We start from the raw sequence: 24,793 nt of genomic DNA, 5'->3' as shown, positions 1-24,793 counted from the left end.
TACCTACAGTGGGTGGCCGGGATCAAAATGCACGGCGGAAAGCTCGGAAAGTAGTGTGGAAAACCTCAATCACTTCGGCTCCCCCGGGAGGGGACGCATCACTCGCCCCATTTCACGGATGAGGAAGGTGAGGCTCAGAAAGGGGGCGGTAAGCGGAAAAATTCACCTACTGATCGGCTTCTGTGTATTGAGTGCTGTGAGCACATTATTTCAGGGCACTCTGCGGGAACAATTAAGGCTCTGAAGTTAGATTTACTGAGTTTGAATCCCAGTCCTACAACATGGTCTTGGGAAGTTACTTAAACTCTCTGGGCCTCACTTTCCTTACCTGCTAAATAAGAATACTAGCTTCCAATATAGAGCAAAGATCAAACTACAGAATGCCTGGAAACTGTGCAAAGCAGCTCCTCTTACGTAGTAACCCCTGGGTAGGTTCTAACTGATGAAGGAGAGCGTAGTGGTCTGCACGGCCTGGGTTTCAGTCCCAGCTCGCCTCACAACTTGTTCTTATCCCTCTCTATGCTTAAGTTTGCCGATTTGCAAAATGGACAGAACTTTTTAACGTTCGCTACTGGGTGGTTGTGAGTTTTAAACGAGTTAGTGCAGATTAAGTGCCGAGAATGGAATCTGGCTTGGCATATACATAAAATCGTTAACTTTTATTGTCGATTATTGAGCCGGGGTTTGATTCCCGACACATGCCACCACGTACCTGTTGGTGATCTTGAGCAGGTCTTTTTCATTTCTGTGTGCCTCCCTTTCTATAAAGTGTGTGTAAGTGTGTACTGATTTCGACTTAAAAATGTTAGTGTGAAGTTTAAACGAGATAATTCCCATAAAGAGTCTAAAACGGTGCCTGGCACAGTAAGTATAACTCATTGTTGTTTTCGTTTTACAGGAAATGAATGTTCCGAAAAGGAGAGAGACTTGTCCAGGGTCGCGGAAGTAGAAAGTGGCAGGGTTGGGAGTCGAACTCTCCTGCAGAGCCAAGGTACTCGCGGAGACCGTGAAGGGCGAAGGGGAAAAAACGGGAGATGGAGGGAGAAAACGGAGATGGGAGGAAGGGACCCTCTCGGCGCTCAGCTGGCCTCGCCTCGGGGGCGGGGCCTGGGGCGGTGCGGGGGCGGGGCCGCGGCCGTTCCTCCCCGGCCGGGTTGCGGCGGCGGCGGCGCGGCTTGCGCTCGCTCGGCGCTCGGCTGGGGCGGCCTGGCCCACAATGAATGGCCGCCGCGGCTGCCGCTGCTGCTGAGGCGGAGGCCGCGGAGGCCGCGGAGGCGGAGGCCGAGGCCCCGGCGCAGGGGGGCGCGCCCCGGGCCCAGGCCCGGCCCCAGCCGCCGCTGCGGAGCCCGCCGGGAGCCCCCGGAGCGCGGCCACGGCGCAGGTGAGGCGGCTCGCCCCAGGCCCGGTTCCGGCCTCGTCTCGCCGGGGCGGCCCGAGGGCATCCGAGGGCCGGTTGAGGGCTGAGCGGGGAGGGCTGGGGGGCTCTCCTCCGACAGAAAAGGAGCCGGGTCCGCAACCTGCACTGTGCCCGGACCGGCGAGTGCGGAGAGGCCCGGCCCTCACTAGCGGCCTTGAGCGTCCAGTCCCGGGCCGGACCGTGGGGTTTGGGGGTGGTGGTGGGATCGGGCCCAGACCTCCCCCCACCTCGCTTTCGGCGATGGGGAGGCGCAAGGTTGGGCCGGGGCAGGTGCCGGAGGCCTGGGAAGTTGGAGGGCCCGAGGAGGAAAAGTGAGGAGGCGCCCGGGGAGGCCGGGGCGGGGGGAGGGGAAGGAGGAGTCGGGCTTTGGGTCGGCGGAGTGGGGGAGGAGGGGAGAGTGGCGCGGCCGGAGGGAAACGGCCCGGAGGGGGGGCGGGGAGGGGCCGACTCGCAGGTAGTGTCCGGGCGCCGGAGGAGGTGGGTGGGTCAGGTTACAAGCCTGGGGGCGGCTGAGGAGAAGCCCAGGAAGTGGGGCAGGGTGGGTGTGGGCGGAGTTAGTTCGGGTGGGGGCTGATAGGAGATCCCAGAGATGTTTGCAGGGGTCACACGAGGTTAGGGCTTGGAGAGATGTTGGGCGGGGGGAGGCCAAATACGGGGGGCCATCAGGTAGGTTGAGGAACTGCTGTAGGAGCTTTGAGAGAGGGGGAAAGCAGCACCTTTGCGCTGGGCTGGTGGCCGCGAAACGGGGCGTCCCGAGAAACTAGAGTGATCAAAAGGCACATGCCACCTCTTCCCCCACCAGGTGTTACCTCTGGACCAGGTCTGGGGTCTTTCCTCTTTTCTTCATCCCGCTCAGGCTCTGGCTCTCTGATCTACCCTTTTGGGCAAGCCTCTGCTGGCTTTTCCGAGGTGCTGGCCCACCCGGTGGGTGTTTGTGTGGGCAGCTTGAGAAAGTCTAGAACACCTAGCGCGGGCATATGTATTTGCAGAGGGGCAGCCCAACGGCCCTTACCTGAGTATCTTGGGATACTTCACTTTTTGTGAACAGAGCCTTGGGGCTCAAGCCTAAGGGATGGGACCTCACAGGCACCATCTTATACCATGGCCTCCCAGGCACCAACATCCCGGAGGTGAGCCTATAGAGCTCTGTTCATTGTGTTTGGAGGCTCCTAATGGGGTGAAGGCAGGTCACTGAGGAGATCAAAACCAGTATTTACACCCTGGCCCAGGCCTTTGGGGCTACTGGCCCCAGGGCTCTGCCTGTGGGGTGCTCTTCCTGGGTCAGGCCCCAGGATGAGCTCACTGATTGCTCACCACCACTGGGTCAGCTTGGGCCTTCTCCCTGGTAGGAGGAAGGTGAGGGCTCCGGGTGGCTTGTCCCACCTCACACAACTAGACATTGGCAGATCAGGATTGACTGGCACTCAGCTCAAACCCACAGTCTCCCGGGCTGGCCGCTGAGGAGCATGACCGGAGGAACTCCTACCGTTCTGGATTGCCTGGTGGGAATTCTGTGCCCAAGACCTTTTCTCTTGCCCATCCCAAGGGATAGGGGTGTACCTTTGTGGACAGAGGGGTGTCCCACACACTTTGGTGTATCCCGGAGGGCTGGAATAGCAGAAGCTTATTTCTCAGAGGCTTGGTCACATCTCATTGCACGCCCCTCACCCTACCCCGGTCTTCTGGGAGCCAGGAGGTCAGGGGTCACTGCAGGCAGTTAGGAGGATGAGGCCGTGCTCCAGAGCTGCATCTTGCGTTGGTTGCCTGGTTGTCTTTTCCCTTCTTTGGTCCCGGGTCAGACCACCACAGCTTTCCTTCCTTCTCCCTGGGCTAATTGTTACCATTGTGTCCTGGGTACGGATTTCGGATCTTGAGCCCCTGAGACAAGAGCCACAGACTGCTGGGTGAAGTGGTATCACCCAGGCCTGGTTTGTAACCCTCATTCCTTGCCTCCCCCCAGTCTCCCTGTAGTTCCTAGAACTGACCCCACCTGGGCCCTGCTCTCCTCCTCTCCCTGGCTGGCCTCCTGGCTCTGAGAGGGGGAGGAACTGGGCTGCAGCCCCGCTTAAAGATGCTTTTTCCCTGTTTGGTTGGGCCTAGGCTGGCTGCTGGGGCTCAGGAGTGGGTCCTGAGGCGGGGGGCGGGGGGTGGCTACCTCTGGTCACAGAGGCTGGGGGGTGGTGGGTTGCTGACCGGGGTGTGTGGATGGCAGAGGAGCTGCGCCTAGAGCTAGAGAAGGCACTCAAAAGCTACTTTTCTGTGAGGATGTAGGCGCACACAGACCTGGGGCGCCAGAGAAGGCCAAAATAGCAAGTACTACAAGTAAAAGGACCTGTGGGACAGTTTTATTTCCCTAGGGTGTCGGCTACCTGCTGGGGCCAAGGGAGCAGTCCTGAATAACATCCTGGTGGGGAGGGGGGATGGAGAATTTCAAATTGGGTGGTCAGGGAAGGCTTGTGGGAGAGCTGAGCCCTGAATAAGGAGGAGTCAGCCTGGTGGGGGGAAGCTGGGGCAGAGAGGAGCGAACGTTCTGGGCAGAGGGGACAGCACATTGAAAGCCTTTATTGAGCATGTGCCAGCTTTCTGCTAAGTTCTCTGAATTTCTTGTCCTCATAAGGAAGGAGTGAGGGGTGACCCTAGTGTGAAGATGAAAACCCTCAGTGCCGTTTGCAGGAAAGCGCCCAGTCTCAGGGTCTCCTGGATCTCCCCACTGCCCCTAGATGAAAGTCCATACCCCTTGGCCTGCATCCAGGCTTTTTAAAGTCTGGGGCCCAAGCCAGGCTGCGAGGACGGCTGAGTTTCTGTCGGTCTCGGAGAACCTGTGGGGGTTGCTCCAGCCAGGTCTGACTCGGAGTTCATCAGGTTCGGTGCCGGAGCGAGTGATGGAGAAGGAGGCGATGATGAACCTCCTTCCCAGGCTTGAAGACGGGCCGGCGGTGCTTGAGCAGCCTGTGCTCCCTGTCTTGGGTCCTTGCCGCTCCTCCTCACCCTGATCCCTTCCCCCCTGCCCCAGGCCTTTGGTGTCTGTTGTGCCCAGGAGGAGCGTGCAGGCCCATCTCCTGCCTCTGCTTCTGGGTCTCCTGGCTGAGAATGCCCTCCCTCCGGCTTCCCCTGGAGAGACTTTCGAGCTGCAGAGGCTGTGAAGTGGGACCGGTCTGGTGGTGGTTGCAGACTGGGCCCAGTGTGTTTGGCTGTGGTCATTGTCCCATCTCTGCTGTGCTGCCTCCTTCGGTGAAGGCCTCAGTATTCTTGGAGACCCAAGAGAGAGCCCTCCGTGAGGACAGCGACTCTGTTTTCTGAATTAAGCAGGGGTTGGGTAAAGGTGAGCAAACATGGTATTAATGGACAGTCTGCTTCCACCATTAGCACCACTTGTTCGGCCCTGACACCCTGGGCCTAGGTTGAAACCTTGGCATCTCCCATTTCCTTCTCTGATAGTGGGAACCGGCAGGCATACCTCTGCAGAAGTGGTTCTCAATCGGGGATGATTCTGCCTCCTCTTAAGGGATGCTTGGGGAATGTCTGGAAATATTTTTATTTGTCACAGCTGGGGCTGGTCCTGGCCTCTGGTGGGTGTAGAGTCCAGGGATGCCATTCAGCAGCATAAAAAAATGTACAGGGTGGTTCCCCTCTCCAAAGAATGCTCAGTCCCAGTGGCTGCAGGGCCAAGGTCAGGGGATCCTTGTTATGTTGTTACCAGGAGGAACACAGAGTTTGGTGGCCGGGGTGTTTGATGATACTGGGAAGGCACTGGGTGGGGAGCCCCCAGGAAGTACTGCCCGATTTATCACGAAATGGTATGAGGTTCCAGGGGCTGGCAAGTGGTGTAGGATGTCTCCGCTGCTGTCTAAGACTGCAAGGGGCTTCGGGGGCAAACAGAAGGGCACATAACTAATAATCACAGCTGGCGTTACTGGGAACCCGTCTCAGGGTAAGCATCAGTCTGCCCGTGTTGCTTGCTGGTTTAATCCTTGAAACAGCCTTGTGTGGCAGGTGCCGCCGTTCAGTCCATTTTATAGCTGGGAACACTGATGTCGGGGGCGCGTACTGCTGTGGGTGAATGTTTGCTGGCAGTGTAGAGGAAGGGGAGCACAATTCTAAGCAGGAAGCTTTGAGCTTCAGGTAAGATAAAAGGGTTTGGATTCTCAAGGCCTGCCTAGAGGCCCCGGCATGGTCTCCCAGGCATGGTCTCCCAGCACATGTCAACAAGCCCCATCCCAGCAGCCATGCCCTGCAGCCCTGCCAGCCTCCTTCCTGGGCTGCGCAGGTGTCCCCTCAGGGCCTTCACGCTTGATGCTCCCTTCACCACCCTTGGTGTGGCTGCTGCCACCGGGTCCTTCAAGTCTGAAGGCTCACGTGCGGATTAGGGAGTTAACTCAGAAAGGTGGGCCGGCGGGGAGGGGGAGGGCTGCTGCCCATCTCCTTCTCTGAGGAGCTGCTGCAGACAGAGGCCAGATTCCCCAGGGCTGCAAGAGAGTGGGCGGGGAGAGGGAGAAGCTCTGGGCTAGACTGCTGGTTCCATGGAGGTGGCAGGGAGGGGAGGAAGGGTGGAGAGTGGCTGCGGGAGGCTGGGCAGAGGAGAAGGCCTCTCCCAGAGCAGCAGGACCAGCACCCTGTCTGGCCCTCAGAGGGCACCCAACACCCCATTTCTGGGGAGGACACATCCAGTGAGGACAAAGAGCCCCATCTCCGGCCTTGGCCGGTCTTGGCTTCCCTTCTTGGCTCTGGCCTCTCTGAGCCCCAGTTTTCCCATCCACAAAATGGGTCTGGTCACAGTGACTGCATGCCTTGGGGAGTGATGGGACCATGTAGAGTGTGAGCTTGGTATGGGCCAGCCGTGGTCAGCAAGCCTCAGCTGCTGTTACCAGCGGACTGTGGGAGAGGAGCCAGACGCTACCTCAGTGCCATCCTGGGCCTTGCTCTCCTCACCCAGAAAATGGCGGGAAGAGTCATTTCTACCTCAGAAACTAGCGGGAAGTATCATGGAACCCTTGCCAGGTGCCATGCACTGAAGGGGCGATGCTAATTGCCAGCTATCACCCTGTCACAATCCTGTCACCTGCCGTGGATTTAATGGCAGCTTTTTGGAGAAAAAGAAAATGAATTAAATGTGCACATACTTTAAAAATGTCAACTGTAAGGGGTGCGGTCCCTGGCTGGCTCAGTTGGAAGAGCATGCGACTCTGAGTCTCAGGACTCTTAACCTTGGGGTCGTGAGTTTGAGCTTCACATTGGGTGTAGATATTACCCCCCAAAAAATATATAAAAAGTTTTTAAAAAGATGCCGACATAGGGATCTGTACAGTCAGATAACGCTTTGTTCTTCGCTAGCAAATGTTTACCTGAGCTGCCTTCCCATTCAGCTCCTAGAGAGGGTCCAAATGGCTTTGGGCCAGCAAGGCTCCTTGAACAGCCTAGGTGGGTGTGTCCCCCACCTCCCTTTTCTCTGACCTCATGCTGAGCTGCATGAAGGAGTGGGGGGCTTCCCAAGGGCTTTTGGTCCTTCTGCTGGAGTTGGTGGTTTCCCTTAATTGGTTTGCATGTCCCCGGGCAGCTCACTGGTTCCCTGGAAGGTCAGTGGGAAGGGTGGTCTGTGGTGGTGGCAGACACCTGTGCCCCTAGCTTCTGCTGCCCGGGGAATGTGGGGCTCCCTCTCCAAACCACTGGCAGTTTCCACCCCCACTCCCAGGAATCACCCTGCCACACAGGCACTTCCGGTTCAAGCCTGCCGTACCCCAGTGCGATCCCGCAGTAGTGTGAGCAGTTGGTGGGAATCCGTGCTGAGCCCAGAGCAGCACCCTGACTGCAGGCCACCCAGCTGGTGCGGCTGCCAGAGGAGGGCACCTGTCTGCACAGCCCCCTCCACGCTGGCCCTGAGGATTCCCCCCGTGGTGTGGGTGGCACTCCAGGCCAAGCTCAGAGACCTCTTCTGAGGCCCACTGATGGAGTCAAGTTAAAGTGGAACCAAACAGGGAGTGAGGTTGGTAGTAACAGCAATAATTCTTCATTCCACAAACAACTATTAAGCACCCGTTGTGTGCCGATCTGGTCTAGGGGCAGCGGACACCGCGGTATGAACCAGAGAGGCAGGCACCGCGCGCAGGTGGAAGTGACACAAAGCTGAAGACACACCTGGGTAGCTGGACGGTGGGAAGAGCCAGCGAGGAAAGGTCAAGCCAGAGAAGCGCGGGGTCGGGGTTGGGAGAGGTTGTCTGGGGAAGCTCGAGCCAGGTTATGACTGGGAGGACATGAAGAGCTGCGGCCATCTCGGGGACAGTGTGCTTAGGAAGTCCAAGAGCCAGTGGTGAAAACTGGTTCTGAAAGAGTTTGGGGTCGAGTCTGAGGGTCTTGCCCCGAGCGAGGAGGGCTGGAGCTGCTGTGAGCTACGGCTGGCGCACCGGGGCGGAGTTGGTATCTAGGACATCCACAGGCAGTCCAGGCCCGGGGCTCCGTGGGGGAGTTGGAGGTGAGTGGATGGAACTTCCAGCCTCTCTCCAGTCAGCCTGCCGTGACACAAACACCGCAGACAGGATGGCTCAGGCAACAGACACTGTTCAAGCTTGTCGGGGCTGGAGGCCTGAGGTCAGGTCCAGAGGACCTTGGTGCGCGTGCTCACAGAGAAATCTCTCTCTCTTCTCTATGGACACCAGTCCCAGCAGATGAGGGCCCCACTTTTATGTCCTTGTTTAATCTTAATTACCTCCTAAAGACTGTATTTCCAAATACAGGCACGTTGGGGGTTAGCATTTCAACAAGTGCATTGGGGTGAGGGGCACAGTTTGGTCCAGAGCAGGGCCCTGAGTCTTTGAGTTCGATCCCTGGGAGGAGAGACGTTGACCAAGGATAGAGCTCAGTGTCCTCCTTTATTTACCTCCAGTTTCTGGAAGGACCATGGCTGCTTCTCCCTCAGGGCTCTGCATGACTTCCCAGTACACCGAGGGCTGCGCTCCCATTCCACCACTGCCTTGTTAGATCTGTGCCCTCGCCTGCCCCCCGCCAGATACCAGCTCTAATGTCACCTCTTCTGGGCATAGTCAGAGGCCCAGGTATGCAGCATGTTGGTATGTGTGACTCTGTATGGCCACGTTCCCCATGGGACCATGGGACCATGGGACCATGAGCCCTGGGAGGCTGGCCTTGTCTCAGTCCTGGCCTGCCCCAGGCTCCCAGGCTCTTCATGCCCCAGGCAGGCGCTTGGCAAATATTTGTTGAGTGACTTGGGAGGTCATGGAAACCACGCGCTGGGCCCTTGCATCGCACTGGGAGACCTGCTCATATTTGTGACCAGGACACTAACGATGCTAGGAGGGCCCACTCGGCCCTGTTTAGGGCCGGGTGCTGCTCCTTCCCTTGGGGGGGTCTGAGGACCCCAGAAGATGGGCAGGCTAATATGCCAAGTTCTGAGGAGAGAGGATTTGAATGTTTTTTTGCCCTAAGGGAGTCTGTAATCAAGTGGGTTTCAGTGTTCTCAGAGGTAAGCATAAGGGCTCTGTGGATGGGCAGTGGGGAGAGCTTGCTGGGGGGCGGTCTCTCTAGTTTTGAGAATTCTCAGAGCCGGGGGTGACAGAGGGTGGAAGAGGAGGATGTGGGCAGTGAGAGGAAAGGGGGACTCCGAGCAGGGTGCACAGCTTGGCCAAAGGCCTGGCTGGGGTGGGAGAGCCGTGCAGTTGCTTGCTGGGGACGGAATTGTAGGGTGCCTTAGAGACCCCCAACTCTGGCTACAGCACATCTCTCCCTAGGTAGCAGGTGACCCTGACCCAGGCCAGGTACCTCGTACTTTAGACCTGCTTTTTCTGGGAGCCCATGAGGGCTCCGTGGTCGTTGTCTCCCTGCCCCCATCCCCCCACCCCCGGGCTGGTGTGGGGAAGGGGCTTCACGCAGAGTCAGGGCAGCTGTTCCTTCTGAGTCCAGAGGACCGGATTGGGGTAGTTGCCCAGGGATGAGCGGAAGGAGGGGAACCTGGGGGTGGCCTGTCACTGTGCTTCTGAAACCAGCCAAGGCCTTGCTTTCCCCTGTTCTTGCAGGGGCAGCAGGGCCACGCAGGGTTTCTGCGGCTCAAGACCTGCCACCCCTCTCCCCTGCACTGTTGCAGGGGCGGGGAGGGGGGTGCGGTTCTTGGGCACTGACTGGTTGAGCTCTTTGTACCAGTTGTCTCCCTCCCCCTCCCAAATGGTTAGTTAAAGGCTTCAGAGCCCTGGGTGCTGGGCTCTGAGACTGGGGTTCACAAGGCTTGGGGGAATCCCAGCCTGAATGTGGAGTGGCTGTTGCCCTCGGGGGCCCCTTCCTGTGCACATTCCCTCCTGTTACCACAGGGACATCAGCGTTCCTGCGGCTGAGCATGCCCTGAGTGGCCAGCCTGTGCCAATTTCCCAGTGAGGGGCCAGGCCCTGCAGACCGGCTGTCGGCTGTGCTGTCGGGGAAGGAGGAGGACTGCCTTTCAGTCCCCACCTATCCAGTGGGGCAGTCCTAGCACCCCCCCGTAGAGGGAACCCCAAGGAGAGCGCCTGCAGCAGCACCTGGCACGAGGACCGCAGCTGGGAGCACTCCTCAGAGTGCCCCCCGCAGCCCCCACCAGCTGCCACGTCCCAAATTGGAGTCATTTTTATTTCCACTGCCCCCTTCTCACCCCAAGAGTTTTTATTTATTTATTTTTTTGACAGCGCACAAGCATGGGGAGTGGAGGGAGAGGGAGAAACAGGCTCACTAAGCAGGGAGTCCGTCCCAGGACCCCGGGATCATGACCCAAGCCGAAGGCAGACGCCTAATGACTGAGCCACCCAGGAGCCCCTGGAGTCATTTATTCTTATCGTGGTGCCCCCTCTTCATAGCCACACACTCACAAATCTGACTGTCCTCTCTCTGTCCCTGTCCCTGCCACTGCCACCTGCCCCTACCACTAGCCCAGCCCTCAGCGTCTCACCTGTTTCCATTCTCCACACTGCTCCTGTGAATTTTCCCCAGGATGGTCTGGGCCTGCACCTCCCTTGCTTCAGGCTCCCCCCTGCTCCCTCAGAAACATTTGTCCTCACCAGGCATCCCCTGTCTACACCCTTCCCAGCAGCCCCGTTGCCCCTGTGCTCCCAGCCTCAAGCCAACACCAGCCTCCTGGGAGTCTCCAGGCTGCGCCTCACTCCTTTGTGCCCCAGACTGGTGGTTGCTCTCTGTCCCTCACTCCCAGTCCGCCCCCTCAGGGACGTACTCTTCCTGGTTGTATCACTCCCTGTGTCTCCCCCCAGACCTCAGCATGTGGGGACAGCCAGTTTTCTTTAGAGCTTGGTCCCCCGTGCCTTGCGGTTTATCGGGGTGGATTGGGTAAATGAGTCCTCATTTTACAGATGACCAACCAAGGCACAGAGGGGACAGAATGGCATCTGAAACAAGGTGTGGTGTTGGGGTTTGCTCTGACTCCACTGCCGGCCTCTCCTGCCTTGGTCCTCCCCCTTCCGGTACGAGCTTTCCAAGCTGGGGGTCTAGAGGTCTCTTTCAGGGATGGGAGCTAACCTTTCCCTTGACTTCCTTGACTCTGGTCACTTGGGCCCCAGTACCTGGAGCAGCTTCATTTTGGCAGCCTTGGGAATTGGGTTGGGGCTGCGAGTCCCCTAGAGCGGGCTCTTTGGATTCTATCCTTTGCTTGCACTCAGTGCCTCAGTTTCTCCTGTCTCCACACAGAGGGTCAGCTCCTAGCCCACCTGGCACTGAGTTTGAGCCCTTGAAAGAAGTGTGCTGTCTTCTGATGGGAGAGTCCCTGTCTCCACCTAGCCCCCGTTGACCCTAAATTGTTTTTTCTGGCAGTGACCGTGATCTTGACGATGACAAGGAGGCGGAGGGCATACCCAAGGGCAATCACAAGTTTCAGTGCCCACACAGAACCTTGTCCCTATTACTTACCCACCAGTGACCTTGGAACAGTTCTTGGCTTTCCCATGGCCTCAGTTTTCCCATCTGAGAACTGGGAGTATGAAATTGGCCCCATAGGTTTGCTAAGAGGGTTCAGAGAACTTCCTGCAGGGCACCGGTCAGCTCTTTGGAAGCATGGGTGCTGGGAGGGGTGGGGCCTGCTGGTGTCTCTCTCAGGGTTCCACCACATGCAGCAAGTTCAAGAGGACAGACTGAATTTGTGAGATAGGGTTGGTCTTAGCAACGTTTGTTTCCAAATGGAGAAGTAGAGATTTGGAGTTCATGCTCCCAGGAGGGAGTTGATTCTGGAGCCGGCACTTGCCCATGAGTCTGTGCAGCGTAATTTGAGTCCGGTGGTACCAGGTAGGGCCCCTGTGTCCCAGTGTTCAGCCTGTGGAGGCGGCTCAGGAGGGACTCGCTAGTGAGTGGAAAATGTGAAAGACACATGAAAGCTAATCTGAGAATGAGGGGAAACAACTGGGGTCTCTAGTTGGTACCTGCCCCAGGGCCTTTGCACACATGCTTTCCTCCTTTCTCCTCACCAGCCCGACTCTTCTCATACCCATCCTGCTCATTCAGGACCACTGCCTCCTGTATTTTCTAGAACTGCAGGGGACTCACTTTTACCATGGGTACAGTCGTAAAGCCACATTGTCCTTCAGAGTCCTTTTATGAGGGCACTCAGACTATTGGACATGCCCAGTTCTGGATTGGAATGTGCTGGAATGTGCAGTGATGGAATAGGCTGTGAAGCAGAAGTTCACATTTGACAGGTGCCTGCGCTCCCTGCGCAGGGTCACGGACAGTTCCTTTTTATTTTTTTAGTTTATTTTTATTTTTAAAATTTATTTTTATTTTTTTATTTATTTGACAGCACAAGCAGGGGGAGTGGCTTGCAGAGGGAGAGGGAGAAGCAGGCTCCCCACTGAGCAGGGAGCCTGACATCCCTGTCCTGGGATGGGACCCTGAGATTGTGACCTGAGCCAAAGGCAGATGCTTAACTGACTGAGCTACTCAGGCATCCCTCTTTTTTTTTTTTTCTTTAAAGATTAATTTTATTCCTGTATATTTTAGAGAGAGGGAGAGTGGGGGAGGGGGAAAAGGAGAGAGAATCCCAAGCAGACTCGGTTCTGAGCATGGAAATACTATCTTTTTTTTTTTTTTAAAGATTTTATTTATTTATTTTGACAGACAGAGATCACAAGTAGGCAGAGAGGCAGGCAGAGAGAAGGGGAAGCAGGCTCCCCACAGAGCAGAGAGTCTGATGTGGAGCTCAATCCCAGGACCCTGGGATCATGACCTGAGCCAAAGGCAGAGGCGTTAACCTACTGAGCCACCCAGGCACCCCAATATTATCTATTTTTGTAAATAAGCAGTAGGATCACCAGGTTCAAAATTCAAAGGAACCACAGTGTTCATGGCAAGTATGGATTCTTTCTTTTCTCCTTCCTTGGCTTTATTGAGATGCACGTAGCATAGACTCCATTGAAAGCGTATATAGTTGAATGGTTTTCAGTACAGTTGACCCTTGAACGACGAGTGGGTTAGGGGCACTAACGTCCCCCACCAATGGGCACGCAAGGTCAAAAGTGCACATACAACTTTCGAGTTCCCCCCCCTCCAGAACTTAACAGCCTACTTTTGATTAGAAGCCTTACTGATAACCATTAACACATATTTTGTATCTTGTATGTGTTCTATGTGATAAGGTAAGCTAAAGAAAAAAATGTTACTAAGAAAATCATAAGATTTGCTGGTGGGTTCAGTCAGTAGAACAGGTGACTCTAGATCCCGGAGTCGTGAGTCTGAGCCCTGCCTTGGGTGTAGAAATTACTTTAAAGAAAAGGGGACAGGGGAGGAAATCGTAAGGAAGAGAAAATACATTTACAGTCCTGAACTATTGAAAAAAATTTTGCGTATAAGTGGACCCACACAGTTCCAGCCCGTGGTGTTCAAAGATCGATTGTCTATTCAGAGTTGTGTGCACATGACCACAATTTTAGACCGTTTTAAGTTACGGCAAGAAGAAACGCCCGCATCCTTCTGCTCGCCACCCCACACCCCACCTAGCCCCTGGCAACCACTAGTCTGCTTTTTTTGGCTCCGGATTTGCCTGTTTTGGACATCTTACGTAAACAGGATCCTATAATACACAGTTCTTGTGTCCACCTTCTTGCATTAGCATGTTTTCAAGGTTTGCCCATAGAATGGTGTGTATCAGTGCTTCATTCCTTTATATGGGTGAATAATATTCCGTCAATGGACTGTACCATGGTTGTTGTTTTTTTGGTTTTTTTTTTAGCCATTCATCAGTTGGCGGACGTTTGGGTTGTTCCCGTCTTTCTGGCGCTTGCGAGTGGCGCCATAGACACTCACGTACAGGTGTTTTCTGTGGGTACAGGTGTTGGTTTCTCCTGGGTGTAATTCTGAGGAATGGAATTGCTGGGTCATGTGATAATTTCGCGTTTAATCACTTGAGGACCTGCCAGACTGTTTTCCATAGCAACTGCACCATTTTACATTCCCACCCGCAGTGTGGGAGGCTTCCGATCTCCTCCTTGCCAACACTTGTTGTCTGTCTTCTTGATTCTCTCCAGCCTAGCTGGTATGAAATGGTGTTGCGTTTTGGTTTGCATTTGCATTTCCCTGCCGACTGGTGCTGTCCTCGTGCAGCCTCAGAGTTCCCTGAGTGCTCCCTTAGTCATTCAGCCAACGTGCTCGGGGGTCATGTCCTCAGCACTGTGGCCACAGCGCGAAGACCCCGATGCCCCTGACCCTTCGGTGTTTCGAAGCCAGTCCCCTTCAGAGTTCCCCTGTGTGTGCTGCGCTAGTGATGGTTAACGCTCACAGAGTTCTCACTGTGTTGACTCATTTAGTATTCAGACACACGTGTAAGTACACTTTTGCCCCCACACCCCCACTGGAAGGGACAGCCGTGGCCACCCGGCCCTGGAGCTGCCATGCCTGATTGGACAGTCTGTCATAGAGGCAAGTCTGTGCTGGGACCAAGGGCGTGGGTGGCTGCCGGCAGTTCTCACCGCCACGGCAAATCCCACCATGTGGACGTCTGCTCCCACGTGTCTCCCTGCCGCAGGTGAGCTTCGTGAGCGGTGGGGGGGCACCGAGTGTGCTGCCTGACCCCGTCCCTCTGTCTCTCTGTCCCTGTCCCCTGTGCAGCTGCCGCCATGGCCCAGACCCTGCAGATGGAGATCCCGAACTTCGGTAACAGCATTCTGGAGTGTCTGAATGAGCAGCGGCTACAGGGCCTATACTGTGATGTGTCTGTGGTGGTCAAGGGCCATGCCTTTAAAGCCCACCGGGCGGTGCTGGCCGCCAGCAGCTCCTACTTCCGGGACCTGTTCAACAGCAGCCGGAGCGCGGTGGTGGAGCTGCCGGCCGCCGTGCAGCCCCAGTCCTTCCAGCGGATCCTCAGCTTCTGCTACACGGGCCGGTTGAGCATGAATGTGGGCGACCAGTTCCTGCTTATGTACACGGCCGGCTTCCTGCAGATCCAGGAGATCATGGAGAAGGGCACTGAGTTCTTCCTCAAGGTGAGCTCCCCCAGCTGCGACTCACAGGGCCTGCACGCGGAGGAGGCCCCGTCATCCGAGCCCCAGAGCCCTGTGGCCCAGACATCCAGCTGGCCGGCCTGTGGCACCCCGCTGCCCCTTGTGTCCCGCGTCAAGACGGAGCAGCAGGAGTCGGACTCCGTGCAGTGCACGCCGGTGGCCAAGCGGCTGTGGGACAGCGGCAGCAGTGGCGGTGGCAATGGCAGCCGCAAGATGGCCAAGTTCTCCACGCCGGACCTGGCTGCCAACCGGCCACCCCAGCAGGCCCCAGTGGTGGCAGCGGCGCAGCCAGCCGGGGTGGCGGTGGCGGCGGCTGCAGGGGCTGGCACTGGGCAGCCGGCGGGGGGGGCGGCGGCCACAGCGGCAGCAGCGGCAGCAGGGGGCGTGGTGAGTGGGCCCAGCACGTCAGAGCGGACCAGCCCAGGCACCTCGAGCGCCTACACCAGCGACAGCCCTGGCTCCTACCACAACGAGGAGGATGAGGAGGAGGATGCTGGCGAGGAGGGCACGGACGAGCAGTACCGGCAGATCTGTAACATGTACACCATGTACAGCATGATGAATGTCGGCCAGACAGGTGAGGTGCCTGCCCTGTCTGCCCCACCCCTGCCCTGCCCCTATACCCCTCCCCCCCGCAGCCAGCCCCCTTCCGCAACACATGCTGCTCTCTGCCCCCAAAGCCGAGAAGGTGGAGGCCCTCCCTGAGCAGGTGGCCCCTGAGTCCCGGAATCGCATCCGGGTGCGGCAGGACCTGGCGTCTCTCCCGGCTGAGCTCATCAACCAGATTGGCAACCGCTGTCACCCCAAGCTCTACGATGAGGGTGACCCCTCCGAGAAGCTGGAGCTGGTGACAGGTGGGCCGGCATCACTTCCTCCCCAGATTCCCTGCTTTGCCCCAGGGTCAGGCCTCTGTGTCCTCTGAGCTAGTGGCTTGTGGGATGGTGGTTAGGAGCTGGACTTGGGGTCCGACCCCACCCCTGCTACCACCTGCTGGCTCTGCCCTGGGGCAGCTGACCCCCCTTGGCATTATACGTGCCTGAGACTGGCTTCCAGGTTTCCACCCCAGAGGCTGGTATGAGCGTTGACTGGCACTGTTGGCCACACGGGCTGATGAGCGGCTTCATGGGGCGGTCGGAGGGCTGACTAACACGGTGGTTAAGAATCTTGGCTCTTGGTGTCAGGTTGCCTTGGTGTGAGCTTCCACTGCCTGTTCTTTCTGATGCCCAGGTGGCTGTGTGGGCAGAAGCCACACGAGCGCGAGCAGGCTCGGCACGCTGTAGGTGCCCCGTGGACAGTGGCACCACCAGCTGGCCTTTCCTGATCGCTGACCAGGCCATGCCGGGGCGAGTTGTCAGGGGGCGTCTTGGCCGGGCCCAGGCCAGGGCTTGGCCAAGTGGGGAACGGGGCAGTCTGGGGCCCCCGGCCACCCTCCTGCTCCCCACTCCAGGCACCAATGTGTACATCACGAGGGCGCAGCTCATGAACTGCCACGTCAGCGCGGGCACGCGGCACAAGGTCCTGCTGCGGCGCCTCCTGGCTTCCTTCTTTGACCGGTGAGGCCCTCACGGAGCCCAGATGGAGGGGAGGACCGCTGCCCCCCCTGCCCCCCACCCCCCGCAGAGGGCCTGACTCCACCCCATACCCATGCTCCCCACCTCAGGAACACGCTGGCTAACAGCTGTGGCACCGGCATCCGCTCTTCCTCCAACAACCCCAGCCGCAAACCGCTGGACAGTCGCGTCCTTCACGCTGTCAAGTGTGAGTGTCTGGCCTTCTGGAGTCAGGCTGGGGTGGGGTCTGGGGCAGGCAGATGGTCCTCTTCGCTATTGACCCTGATAGGTGGGTGGGGATTAGTGTTAAGAAGGATTCTGAGGCTGAGTCTGAACTTGTTAGGAAGAGGACTGGGATGGGTTACAGATTCCTTCACAGTTGCAGGGGGCGGGGGAGGGGGTGGACACTGAAGGTAAGCCTGTGTCAGATGGTGGGGGGCAGGGGAAGGGTCCTTGGGTAGTCATGGGAGCGATGAAGCAGCCAGTCCCCAGCCATCTTCAGGAGGGAAGTCTGGGTTTTCACTTAGAATCTCCCCATTCCTAAATTCTGGCAAATGACCCAGGTTTTTCAAGAGCACTGGGGCACCCTCTCTGACCCCACACCTGGCCGATCTCAGGCATGGGGCCAGCTGGTGCAGTTTAGCATCCTGGCTTGTGAGGCCTCCATTCTCTCACCTCAGAAGGGGGGTTCAGGGGTGCCGCATGCACGTGTGTGTGTGTGTGTGTGTGTGTTTGGGGATTAAGGTGCAGTGTGGCTGAGTGTTGTCAGTGTCAGAGGCCGGTGCCGCGCTCTGCCTGAGCCGTGCACACCGCCCTCACAGACTACTGCCAGAACTTCGCTCCCAACTTCAAGGAGAGCGAGATGAACGCCATCGCAGCTGACATGTGCACCAATGCCCGCCGTGTCGTGCGGAAGAGCTGGATCCCCAAGCTCAAGGTGCTCATGGCCGAGGGCGACGCCTACACCACCTTCATCAGCGACACGGGCAAGATAGAGCCGGACATGATGGGCGTGGAGCACAGCTTCGAGACGGCCAGCCACGATGGCGAGGCTGGCCCCTCGGCCGAGGCCCTCCAGTAACTACCACCGGACCCTCCCCGCGGGGCCGTCACACTCCCCCCACCCGACCCCATCACACCCACCCACCATCTTGGTCACGAGCTACTGTCTGTCCCTCCCCAGGACCCGCGGGGGGCGCTGCATGCTCCCAGCCCCTCTGCCTCCTCATCCCACCCTCCGACCACCATCCGAGTGGGCTAGGAGAGGGCGGCAGCCGGTGCGAGCTCTGCGCTGCCTCTCTAGCATGCTCGGGCACCGTCGGGGAGCCTGCGCTCCCCCTCCCCTAACCTCTAGCAGTGGTCTCCCCACTCACTAGGCCAGGTATGGGGAGGGGCCAGCCTGGGGGGCTCAGGAAGGCCCCTTCCCCAGGCCCGGGGCCCCAGGGTTCTCAGGACCCCTCCTGCCACCACCTCCCAGTGCTTCCATGTTTCCAAAAGCGCCTTCCTGACTCCCTCGTCTGTCCCTGCGCCTGGGGGCTGGGGTAGGCGAGGCCAAGGGGACTGCCCATTTCACAGCTGAGGGAACCCAGGCTCAGAGAACTCCACCATTGACCTAAGGTGGTGGGCGGTGGCGGGCCCGGCGCCCTTCTCTCCCCCCCCACCCTGCGCCCACCTCTGTTGCCCCCATCTGTCCCCTGGGGCCTGAGAGGGGCAGGTCCCAAGTGGGGGGCTCTTGGAGGCAGGCCAAGGGTCTCTGTGAATAGAACGAGAGGTTTCCTGGGCTCACAGAAGTGTGTGCGTGTGTGTGCGCGCGTGCGCGCGCGTGTGTGTGTGTAGACGTTTTTGCTTTTAAACAAATGAAGACATGAGAGGCAGTAGGGCCAGGGCTGGAAGTCGGGAGCAGGCTGGGGGGCTGCTGCCCTTCTCCCCCCGCCCCCACCCCCCCTCCCCGGCCCAAGCCCCTGTACATACTTTTTAAAGCATTTTTTTAGCTAATGAAATATTGAAGTATAAGATTCCTTTTATTTTTCAAACCAACGGGACTGTGTCTGATGTCCCCTTTGGTCCTGGGGGACGTGGCAGGCAGGATGTGGTGGGGGCTGGGGGCAGGGTGAATGCGTGTGTGTGTGTGTGTGTGTGTGTGTGTGTGTGTGTGTGTGTGTGTAGTGTGGGTGCGCAGTTCTGAGGCTGGGACTCGGCCAGGCCTCTGCTTGGGCTCCTGTGGGTCTGACCAGGACCCCCCCCCCTTGCTCCGCTGCTCCCCAGCGGGGTTCCATTTGAGGGGTGGCCCTGGCCTTAGCCCGTTGGCTGAGCCCAGCTTCTGGGGGCAAGGCAGGGCCCGCTTCCATTGTTAGCAGTTAGCAGAATTTTCTCTAACCATTCCTCTTTCTGTCCTCGCCCAGTGCGAGGGATTTTTTTTTTTTTTTTTTGAATTTTACATGTGAACTTTGGAGGGTTCCTTTTTTTTTTTAAACTCCCTGTTCCCCCACACTGGGTGTCCTTTTCTTCACAATTTTCACCTTTTCCTCTCTCGCCCTGTCCCCACTGCCTCTCGTCTCTTCCCCGATCTGACCGGCCCTTTCCTCCCATTGCTCCCAGGGGCCCTTCCAGAGGCAGGGGGGATTGCAGGAGGCGGGGAGAGGGGGGTGGCGGCCAGCCCTGACTGGACCCTTGGAATCTGACTTGGAGGCCTCCCCCACCACCCAGGAGCCCCCACCGGTCTGCAAGGGGGTCCCTCCTGACATCTTGTGGGGATGGGGGGGTGTCTGGTCTGGCCAGTGTCCTGGCACCCTGCTTTCCTGGCCTGGCCCCTGCACCTTAGCCCTCAGCCGGCCCAGTGTATGGGGGGAGTCGACGCCCCAGCTAAAGCACAAGCACCTTAGTCGCACCTCCCCCACGCCCTTGTCCTGGCCTTGACATCCTACCCCAGCATCGATCCCAAAGCACAATATCCTGGTCACTTGGCAAGTTGCCGGGCCGGCCAAGGCCGAGGGGCCGGCTGGGGCTCCAGCCAGACCCCACAAGGAAGGAGTCCTAGGCGCTGCCCTCCTTCCAGGCCTTAGCAGGGGCCAGCTCTCTGGGACTGGGGTCTTCTCCCTCCCCAGCCCTTTGTCCTGGATAGGCCCCTGCCCAGCCCCTCCCTGCCTTGTCCCCGGGTGGGGCTTGCCCGTTCCCTCCTCCAAGCTCCTGCAGCACTGGGTTGGGTGGCAGAGCCCCCTCATTTCAGGGACCCCAGGAGGTGCCCCTGGCCCCGGGGACTGTGTGGGAGGGGATGGGAGGGGAGGGGGGTGGGCAGGGGTGCAGGGGAGGAAACTCCTCACCAGGAGAGCCAAAGACAGGGTTGTGCCTTACCCCAGGAGCCACCCCTGCGTCCCTCCCGCCCTGCCCTCCCCACCTCCTGGGCGGCCTGCTGCTTTTCCTTCTCTCCCCACCCCTGCCCTGCCCTGCTCTGAGCTGCATGGTCCCCCCAACCCCGGGCAGCCCAGGGAGGAGCACGAATGGAGAATCACCAACCAACGCAAAAAAAAAAAAAAAGACTGTGGGGGCCCCCCCTCCGCCTCCCCTGGCCGCCCACTCACCCGCCTCTTTCACGCAGGACAGACCGCCCGCCCTGTCCGTGTGAAGTGCCAACGGCCTCCCCGCCCTGGGCCGACCCCCCACTCCCCGGGCCCGTAAGTGAGATTGCACATTAACTACTGTAAGGAGAGGAGCCGCACTGGGAAATGTGAACCATGAGAATATCAGTGACACTGATGAGGAGAATAAACTAAACGCCTTTGTAACAGCCCTGCTGCATGCCGCTCTCTGGGGGCGGGATCCAGGGAGGGACAGTTGCTGCACATGGGGGCTCACTGTGGGCTCAGTGTGCGCTGGGGAACCGCCGTTGCAGGCATTGCATCTCAGAACCTCAGTGTGACGGGGGGAGGGGCAGTGTCCCCCGTTCAGATGGGGAAACAGGCTCAAACCCAAGCTGCCAGTAGCTGCCCCTTGGAATGGGGCGCCTGGCTGGCTTACTCGCAAGAGTGTGGACTTTTGATTGTGGGATTGTGAGTTAAAGAGCCCCACGTTGGGGCTTGTCAAGTAGCTTCCACTTAATAGCGCCCTTCTGGCTACCCTAGTGTATACAGACACGATGCCCTGGAGCTCTTCTGCACATGCATGGGCCTGAGGTCCTGTGCCAGGGTCCCATGGGATCACCCCCAAGAAGGGTCTCTGTTGAATCAGCTGCAGGACAGACAGACTGGCTCGCTCCCATTCTGTGGCCGTTTGACACCCCTAGTCCCAGATCCACATCCTGAACACACCCACACCTTTCACCATGGCTGAGCCGGGGCGCCCATGCACTCCTGCATCGGAAAGAACATGAGTGGGCATGGCGAATCAAATTCGGCCAGTGTCCTTTAAGATACCTTGGACAGCTGTGGGTCCTGAGGATAGGGAAGGACAAAATGTCCTCTCAAGTCTGATGGAAAAGACAGATGGGCTGTAGGGTACCCCGATTCAGAAATATTTCTAATAGCGTGGGAAGGTTATTCATCAATGTTAGGGGTCCCGTCAGGTCAGAAGATAATTTGCCTTGAGGTGGGAAAGGAGGCTTCATCCCCTGCCCAGGCCAGGCCTGTGCACTCCCTGATTAGGGGAGCATCCAGACATCATGGGGAGATGATCAAAGGGGATTTCAGTTCCCAGGGAGGCCTGGATGTGTCAAGAAAACCAGCCCCCCCTCCCCCAACCAGCTGCCAGAAAGTAGGGTTTTGAGAGCCAGTGGCATCAACAGAAAAAACTGTCACTTCAGGTAACAGGAAGGCTGCCCCAGGTAAGTGGAAACACCATCTGACTCCAAGCCCGTCTCTGAACCCCAGGAAGACTTGGAACTAACTATAGAAAGATAAGCGAACCCAAGCCTTTGCATCAGAAAGGGAATCTGTACCTATTTGGTTCTTTTTAAGATCGGACAGATGAGCCTGATGTAAGGACATTCTTGTAACAGGCAGTACTTCCTGGTGTGTAAATGAGCGACCGAGAGGCATGTCTGACCGCATACTGCACGGGATTTGAACCTCTGACGCTGGCTAAGGTTCACGGCACTTACAAGTTTTCCCGGCTCACAGGAATCCTTTTACACCCAGACAAGCTCAGAAACCCCAGAGCTGACAAACGCTGCCTCGGTGACCAGGTGAGCCACGGAGCCCGGCGCTACTGGGTCCCCTCAGAACCGACCGCTCAGCTCTGTGTGGAAGGGGCTGGCCTGCCGTAGGCCCAGAACAAGCAGAAGATTCGCTGAGTCAAGGAAGAATCAGGGTTGGCATTACTCAACATTATCAGTGATGAAACCCAGAAATAAACTGGAATGGTCTTTTCCGCACAAATCCTGACCACTGAAATCCCTCATAGGCATGTGTGCGCGTGTGCACATGCACACATGCATACGCACATGCACACGCCTGGCCCCACAGTGTGCGTAAGCGGGGCGCTTAAAACAGGAGGCCCACTTCGTGAGCCACAAATCAACACACAGTAGGATACAAACGTATAAAAAAAGCTGGGCTTTTATTTCCAAATTGGCACATGCAGAAGGCACAGGAGCAAATGGCTTTGGGGCACCAGAGTAGAAAGGGGGAGGGGTGTATCGGAGGTTCCGCTACCTGTACCACCTCCTAAGCGCACTTAAGACAGGACCAGTGGCAGGGGCTGTGGCCCTGAGGGTCCTATTGGCTCTGGATGAGAACCCTGGGACAGCTTCCCAGGAAGGAATCCCTTCTCCCAGGGTGGGGGCAGGACCTTGCCAGCTCTCCCACCTAGAGGGACCAGCGCCCTCGGGAGGGCCAGGGTCAGAGAGAGAAGAGCAGGATAAGAACCAGAAGCAGCACCCCCAGCAGCACCACAATGGCACACCACTGTCGGCGGTCTGGGGGCAAAAGGGTCAGAGGTTACAGGGGGAAGGGGTACCACCCCTGCCGCCCCCCACCCCAGCTGCCTCCCCAAGGGGTCTTACCACTCGTCATGTGGGATACTTTGGCCATCTTCCTGAGGACCCCATCCATCCGGGACTGGGTGTGGTCCATCTCATGAGCGAAGGCATCCAGCATGCTGTCGAGCCCAAGATGGTGTAAACCCCCAAAAGTGCTGGGCTCACTGGTGCAGCCAACTGAGGGTTCCCAGTCCCGCCTCCCCCCCCCCGCCCCCACCGCAGCAGGATCCTGGCCTCACATGCCCTGCTCATCCAGCTCCTCCCCAACACGGCCGGACATGTGTTTCAGAACCCGGATGCTCCCAGACACCATTTCTAGCTGTTGATCCTGTTGGTCCAAGATCAGCTGCAGATCGAAGGAGTGGGAACTGCTATCAGCAAGGGGTCCTGAGCCGTGTCCAGGCTCCTTCCGGCCCGGGCTCCCCAACCACCCACACAAACCTGCTGTGTGGCCTGCTGCTCCTCAATGTAACGGGAGGCGGCTGAGGCCATGCTGGCGTCCAGCAGATCGCTGGATGGCTTCTGGGCAGCTGGCTTGCCCGTCAGCATCTATGGGGGCACAGGGCACAGATTCAGGGAGAGGCGGCTACTCAGAACAGAGCAAGACACAGGTCTGTGGCAGATCTAGATGGTTGTTGGGAAGGTAGTCTTGGGAATGGGGTAGCCTGGATTCCCCTGACGCACCACTTACTAGCAAGGTGACCCCAAGGCCATATCACTTGACCTCCCTGTGCCTCAGTTTCCTCATCTGTAAAATGGGGGAAATTCCTGGGGCTGGAATGAGGATTGACCAAATTAATCCATGGAGAACATTTATCATATAAACAGATATATTTAAGAATTTGGACCTTAATCCTCCAGGCAGCACACCTGGAAAGCATGTGGGCTCTGATACGGGGCTCCAAACTCAGCCCCCCACCCTCCCAGATCCCACAGTGGGATGGAAACAGGTGGGTTTCATAACATGCAAAGAATGGACGCATGACACAGAAGGAAAAAGTGTGCCAACAGAGGCGGCTGGGAGAGTGCCCACAAAAGGCATGAGCAGGCACACTCACGGGGGGAAGTGGTATGCAAGCCAACCACGGAGGGGGATTCAGAGGCCAAGTTCTCCAGCTCAGATGCCTGGGTACATACACAGAAAAGTAGGCATACATCCTGGAAACAGTAACAAACCAAGCAAAAAAAGAGAAAGGAAACAGACATCCAGACCCACACCAGGAGGCAGGAACGACTATATACACAGAGAGGGCTCAGTTGTACACAACCAGAAAGAACAAGCAGGTGGACAGCCAGGAGACAAGTGCATGCAGAGAGGATAGACACACACACAGAAGGGACAGACAACGCAAGGGAGACAGGTGAACTAACACAGAAGGGTCGGGATCACGTGCAAAGGGGAGGGTCTCTCTGAGAGGCTCTGGTGAGGATACTGGGTCTGGATGGCTTACCTCTCTATTATTCCTCTCCATGAAGGCTATGGCTGCAGGGCTGACCATATGGTCCTTCATATCCTGGGGGAGAGGACGCCATGAGTGAGTAAAGACACCCCAACCTCCCTGAACTCAGGCCACAGGAAACTCTCCTCACCTGGACTGCCTCGCGCATCCGCTCCACGAACACCTTTCTTTCCTGCAGGTCTCCGGCTGGGAGCTTGAACTTTCCTGGGTTGGCTTCCACTATGCGTAAACCCCGAGTCAGGAGTCAAGGCCAAAGCGAGACACAACCCTGTCCTCTGCCTCAAGCCCTTAACTCCTCCCAGGAGTCCAGCCGCCCCCTGCCACAGCAATGGGCTCTCCCAGGACGCCTTGCAACGCCCCCCAGGATATCGATGGTCTCCTCCAGGTCCTCGAGGTCCCACTCGATGCTGCGAAGGCCATTCCGCAGCTCATTGGTCGTCCAGTCCAGCTCTTCGCGGCCGACGGCCGCGTCCTCTTGCAGGAGCTCGCACCAGCGCTGGTACAGCCCGCGGGCCGTGTTCACCGCCTTCTGCACCTCACTGCGGGCCGGGGCACACACAGCGGTCATAGCTGGGGGCCGGCGATCCTCCCGCCCGCCACTGCGCCCCCAAACGAGTGGGGCGGCTCAGGATACCCTGATACCCCCCTGCGTACCCCTCCCACTAGACCCTCTGGCCGGCGCACACTGACGGCCGTGCCCACACCGCCTAGCACGCTCTGGCGGGCACGCGGGCACTAGCCGGCACGGGGACCGAGCACCCTCCTCCCTCCTTCACTGCTGTCACTCACCCTCGGACAACAAAAAATGGGTCTTCGAGAGACATGTCACACCCCCTCCCCCCGCCCGAGGCCGAGCCCCCCCCCTCCCCTCTCGGCTTTGGTAGCGGGTTCCCTCCCAGTAGAGGGGAACGTGCCACCACCCCCGCCCC

At 58.0% G+C, this 24,793-nt stretch overlaps 2 protein-coding genes across 6 annotated transcripts; one reads left to right on the top strand and one right to left on the bottom strand.

The window, feature by feature from the left end:
* Positions 1-16: 16 nt before the first annotated feature.
* Positions 17-21,800, top strand: NACC1 (nucleus accumbens associated 1). 4 transcript variants are annotated; one of them, XM_080806524.1, is made up of 9 exons: positions 17-127; positions 899-991; positions 14,492-15,460; positions 15,564-15,737; positions 16,331-16,436; positions 16,544-16,641; positions 17,255-17,510; positions 20,029-20,104; positions 21,424-21,800. In XM_080806524.1, exons 3-9 carry the CDS (start codon positions 14,500-14,502, stop codon positions 21,442-21,444), a joined length of 1,692 nt encoding a protein of 563 aa, XP_080662650.1. In that variant the 5' UTR covers positions 17-127; positions 899-991; positions 14,492-14,499; the 3' UTR covers positions 21,445-21,800. The 4 variants fall into 4 exon arrangements, with proteins under 4 accessions (XP_080662650.1, XP_080662651.1, XP_080662652.1 ...); XM_080806526.1 differs by lacking the exons at positions 17-127; positions 899-991 and adding an exon at positions 1,208-1,381 and having other exon boundaries at positions 21,545-21,800; XM_080806525.1 differs by lacking the exons at positions 20,029-20,104; positions 21,424-21,800 and having other exon boundaries at positions 17,255-17,636.
* A 164-nt stretch (positions 21,801-21,964) lies between these two features.
* Positions 21,965-24,793, bottom strand: STX10 (syntaxin 10). 2 transcript variants are annotated; one of them, XM_080821100.1, is made up of 8 exons: positions 24,654-24,793; positions 24,234-24,403; positions 23,995-24,089; positions 23,856-23,918; positions 22,846-22,953; positions 22,648-22,750; positions 22,429-22,523; positions 21,965-22,341 (listed from the first exon to the last, which is right to left on the bottom strand). In XM_080821100.1, the coding sequence occupies exons 1-7, from the start codon at positions 24,686-24,688 to the stop codon at positions 22,435-22,437; spliced, it is 663 nt and encodes a 220-aa protein (XP_080677226.1). In that variant the 5' UTR covers positions 24,689-24,793; the 3' UTR covers positions 21,965-22,341; positions 22,429-22,434. The 2 variants fall into 2 exon arrangements, with proteins under 2 accessions (XP_080677226.1, XP_080677225.1); XM_080821099.1 differs by having other exon boundaries at positions 22,644-22,750; positions 24,654-24,731.

This window comes from Martes martes (genome assembly GCF_963455335.1).
Source record: "Martes martes genome assembly, chromosome: 1".
Taxonomy (NCBI): domain Eukaryota; kingdom Metazoa; phylum Chordata; class Mammalia; order Carnivora; family Mustelidae; genus Martes; species Martes martes.
Note: the sequence above shows the minus strand (reverse complement) of the source record. Positions and strands in the feature narration are given on the sequence as shown.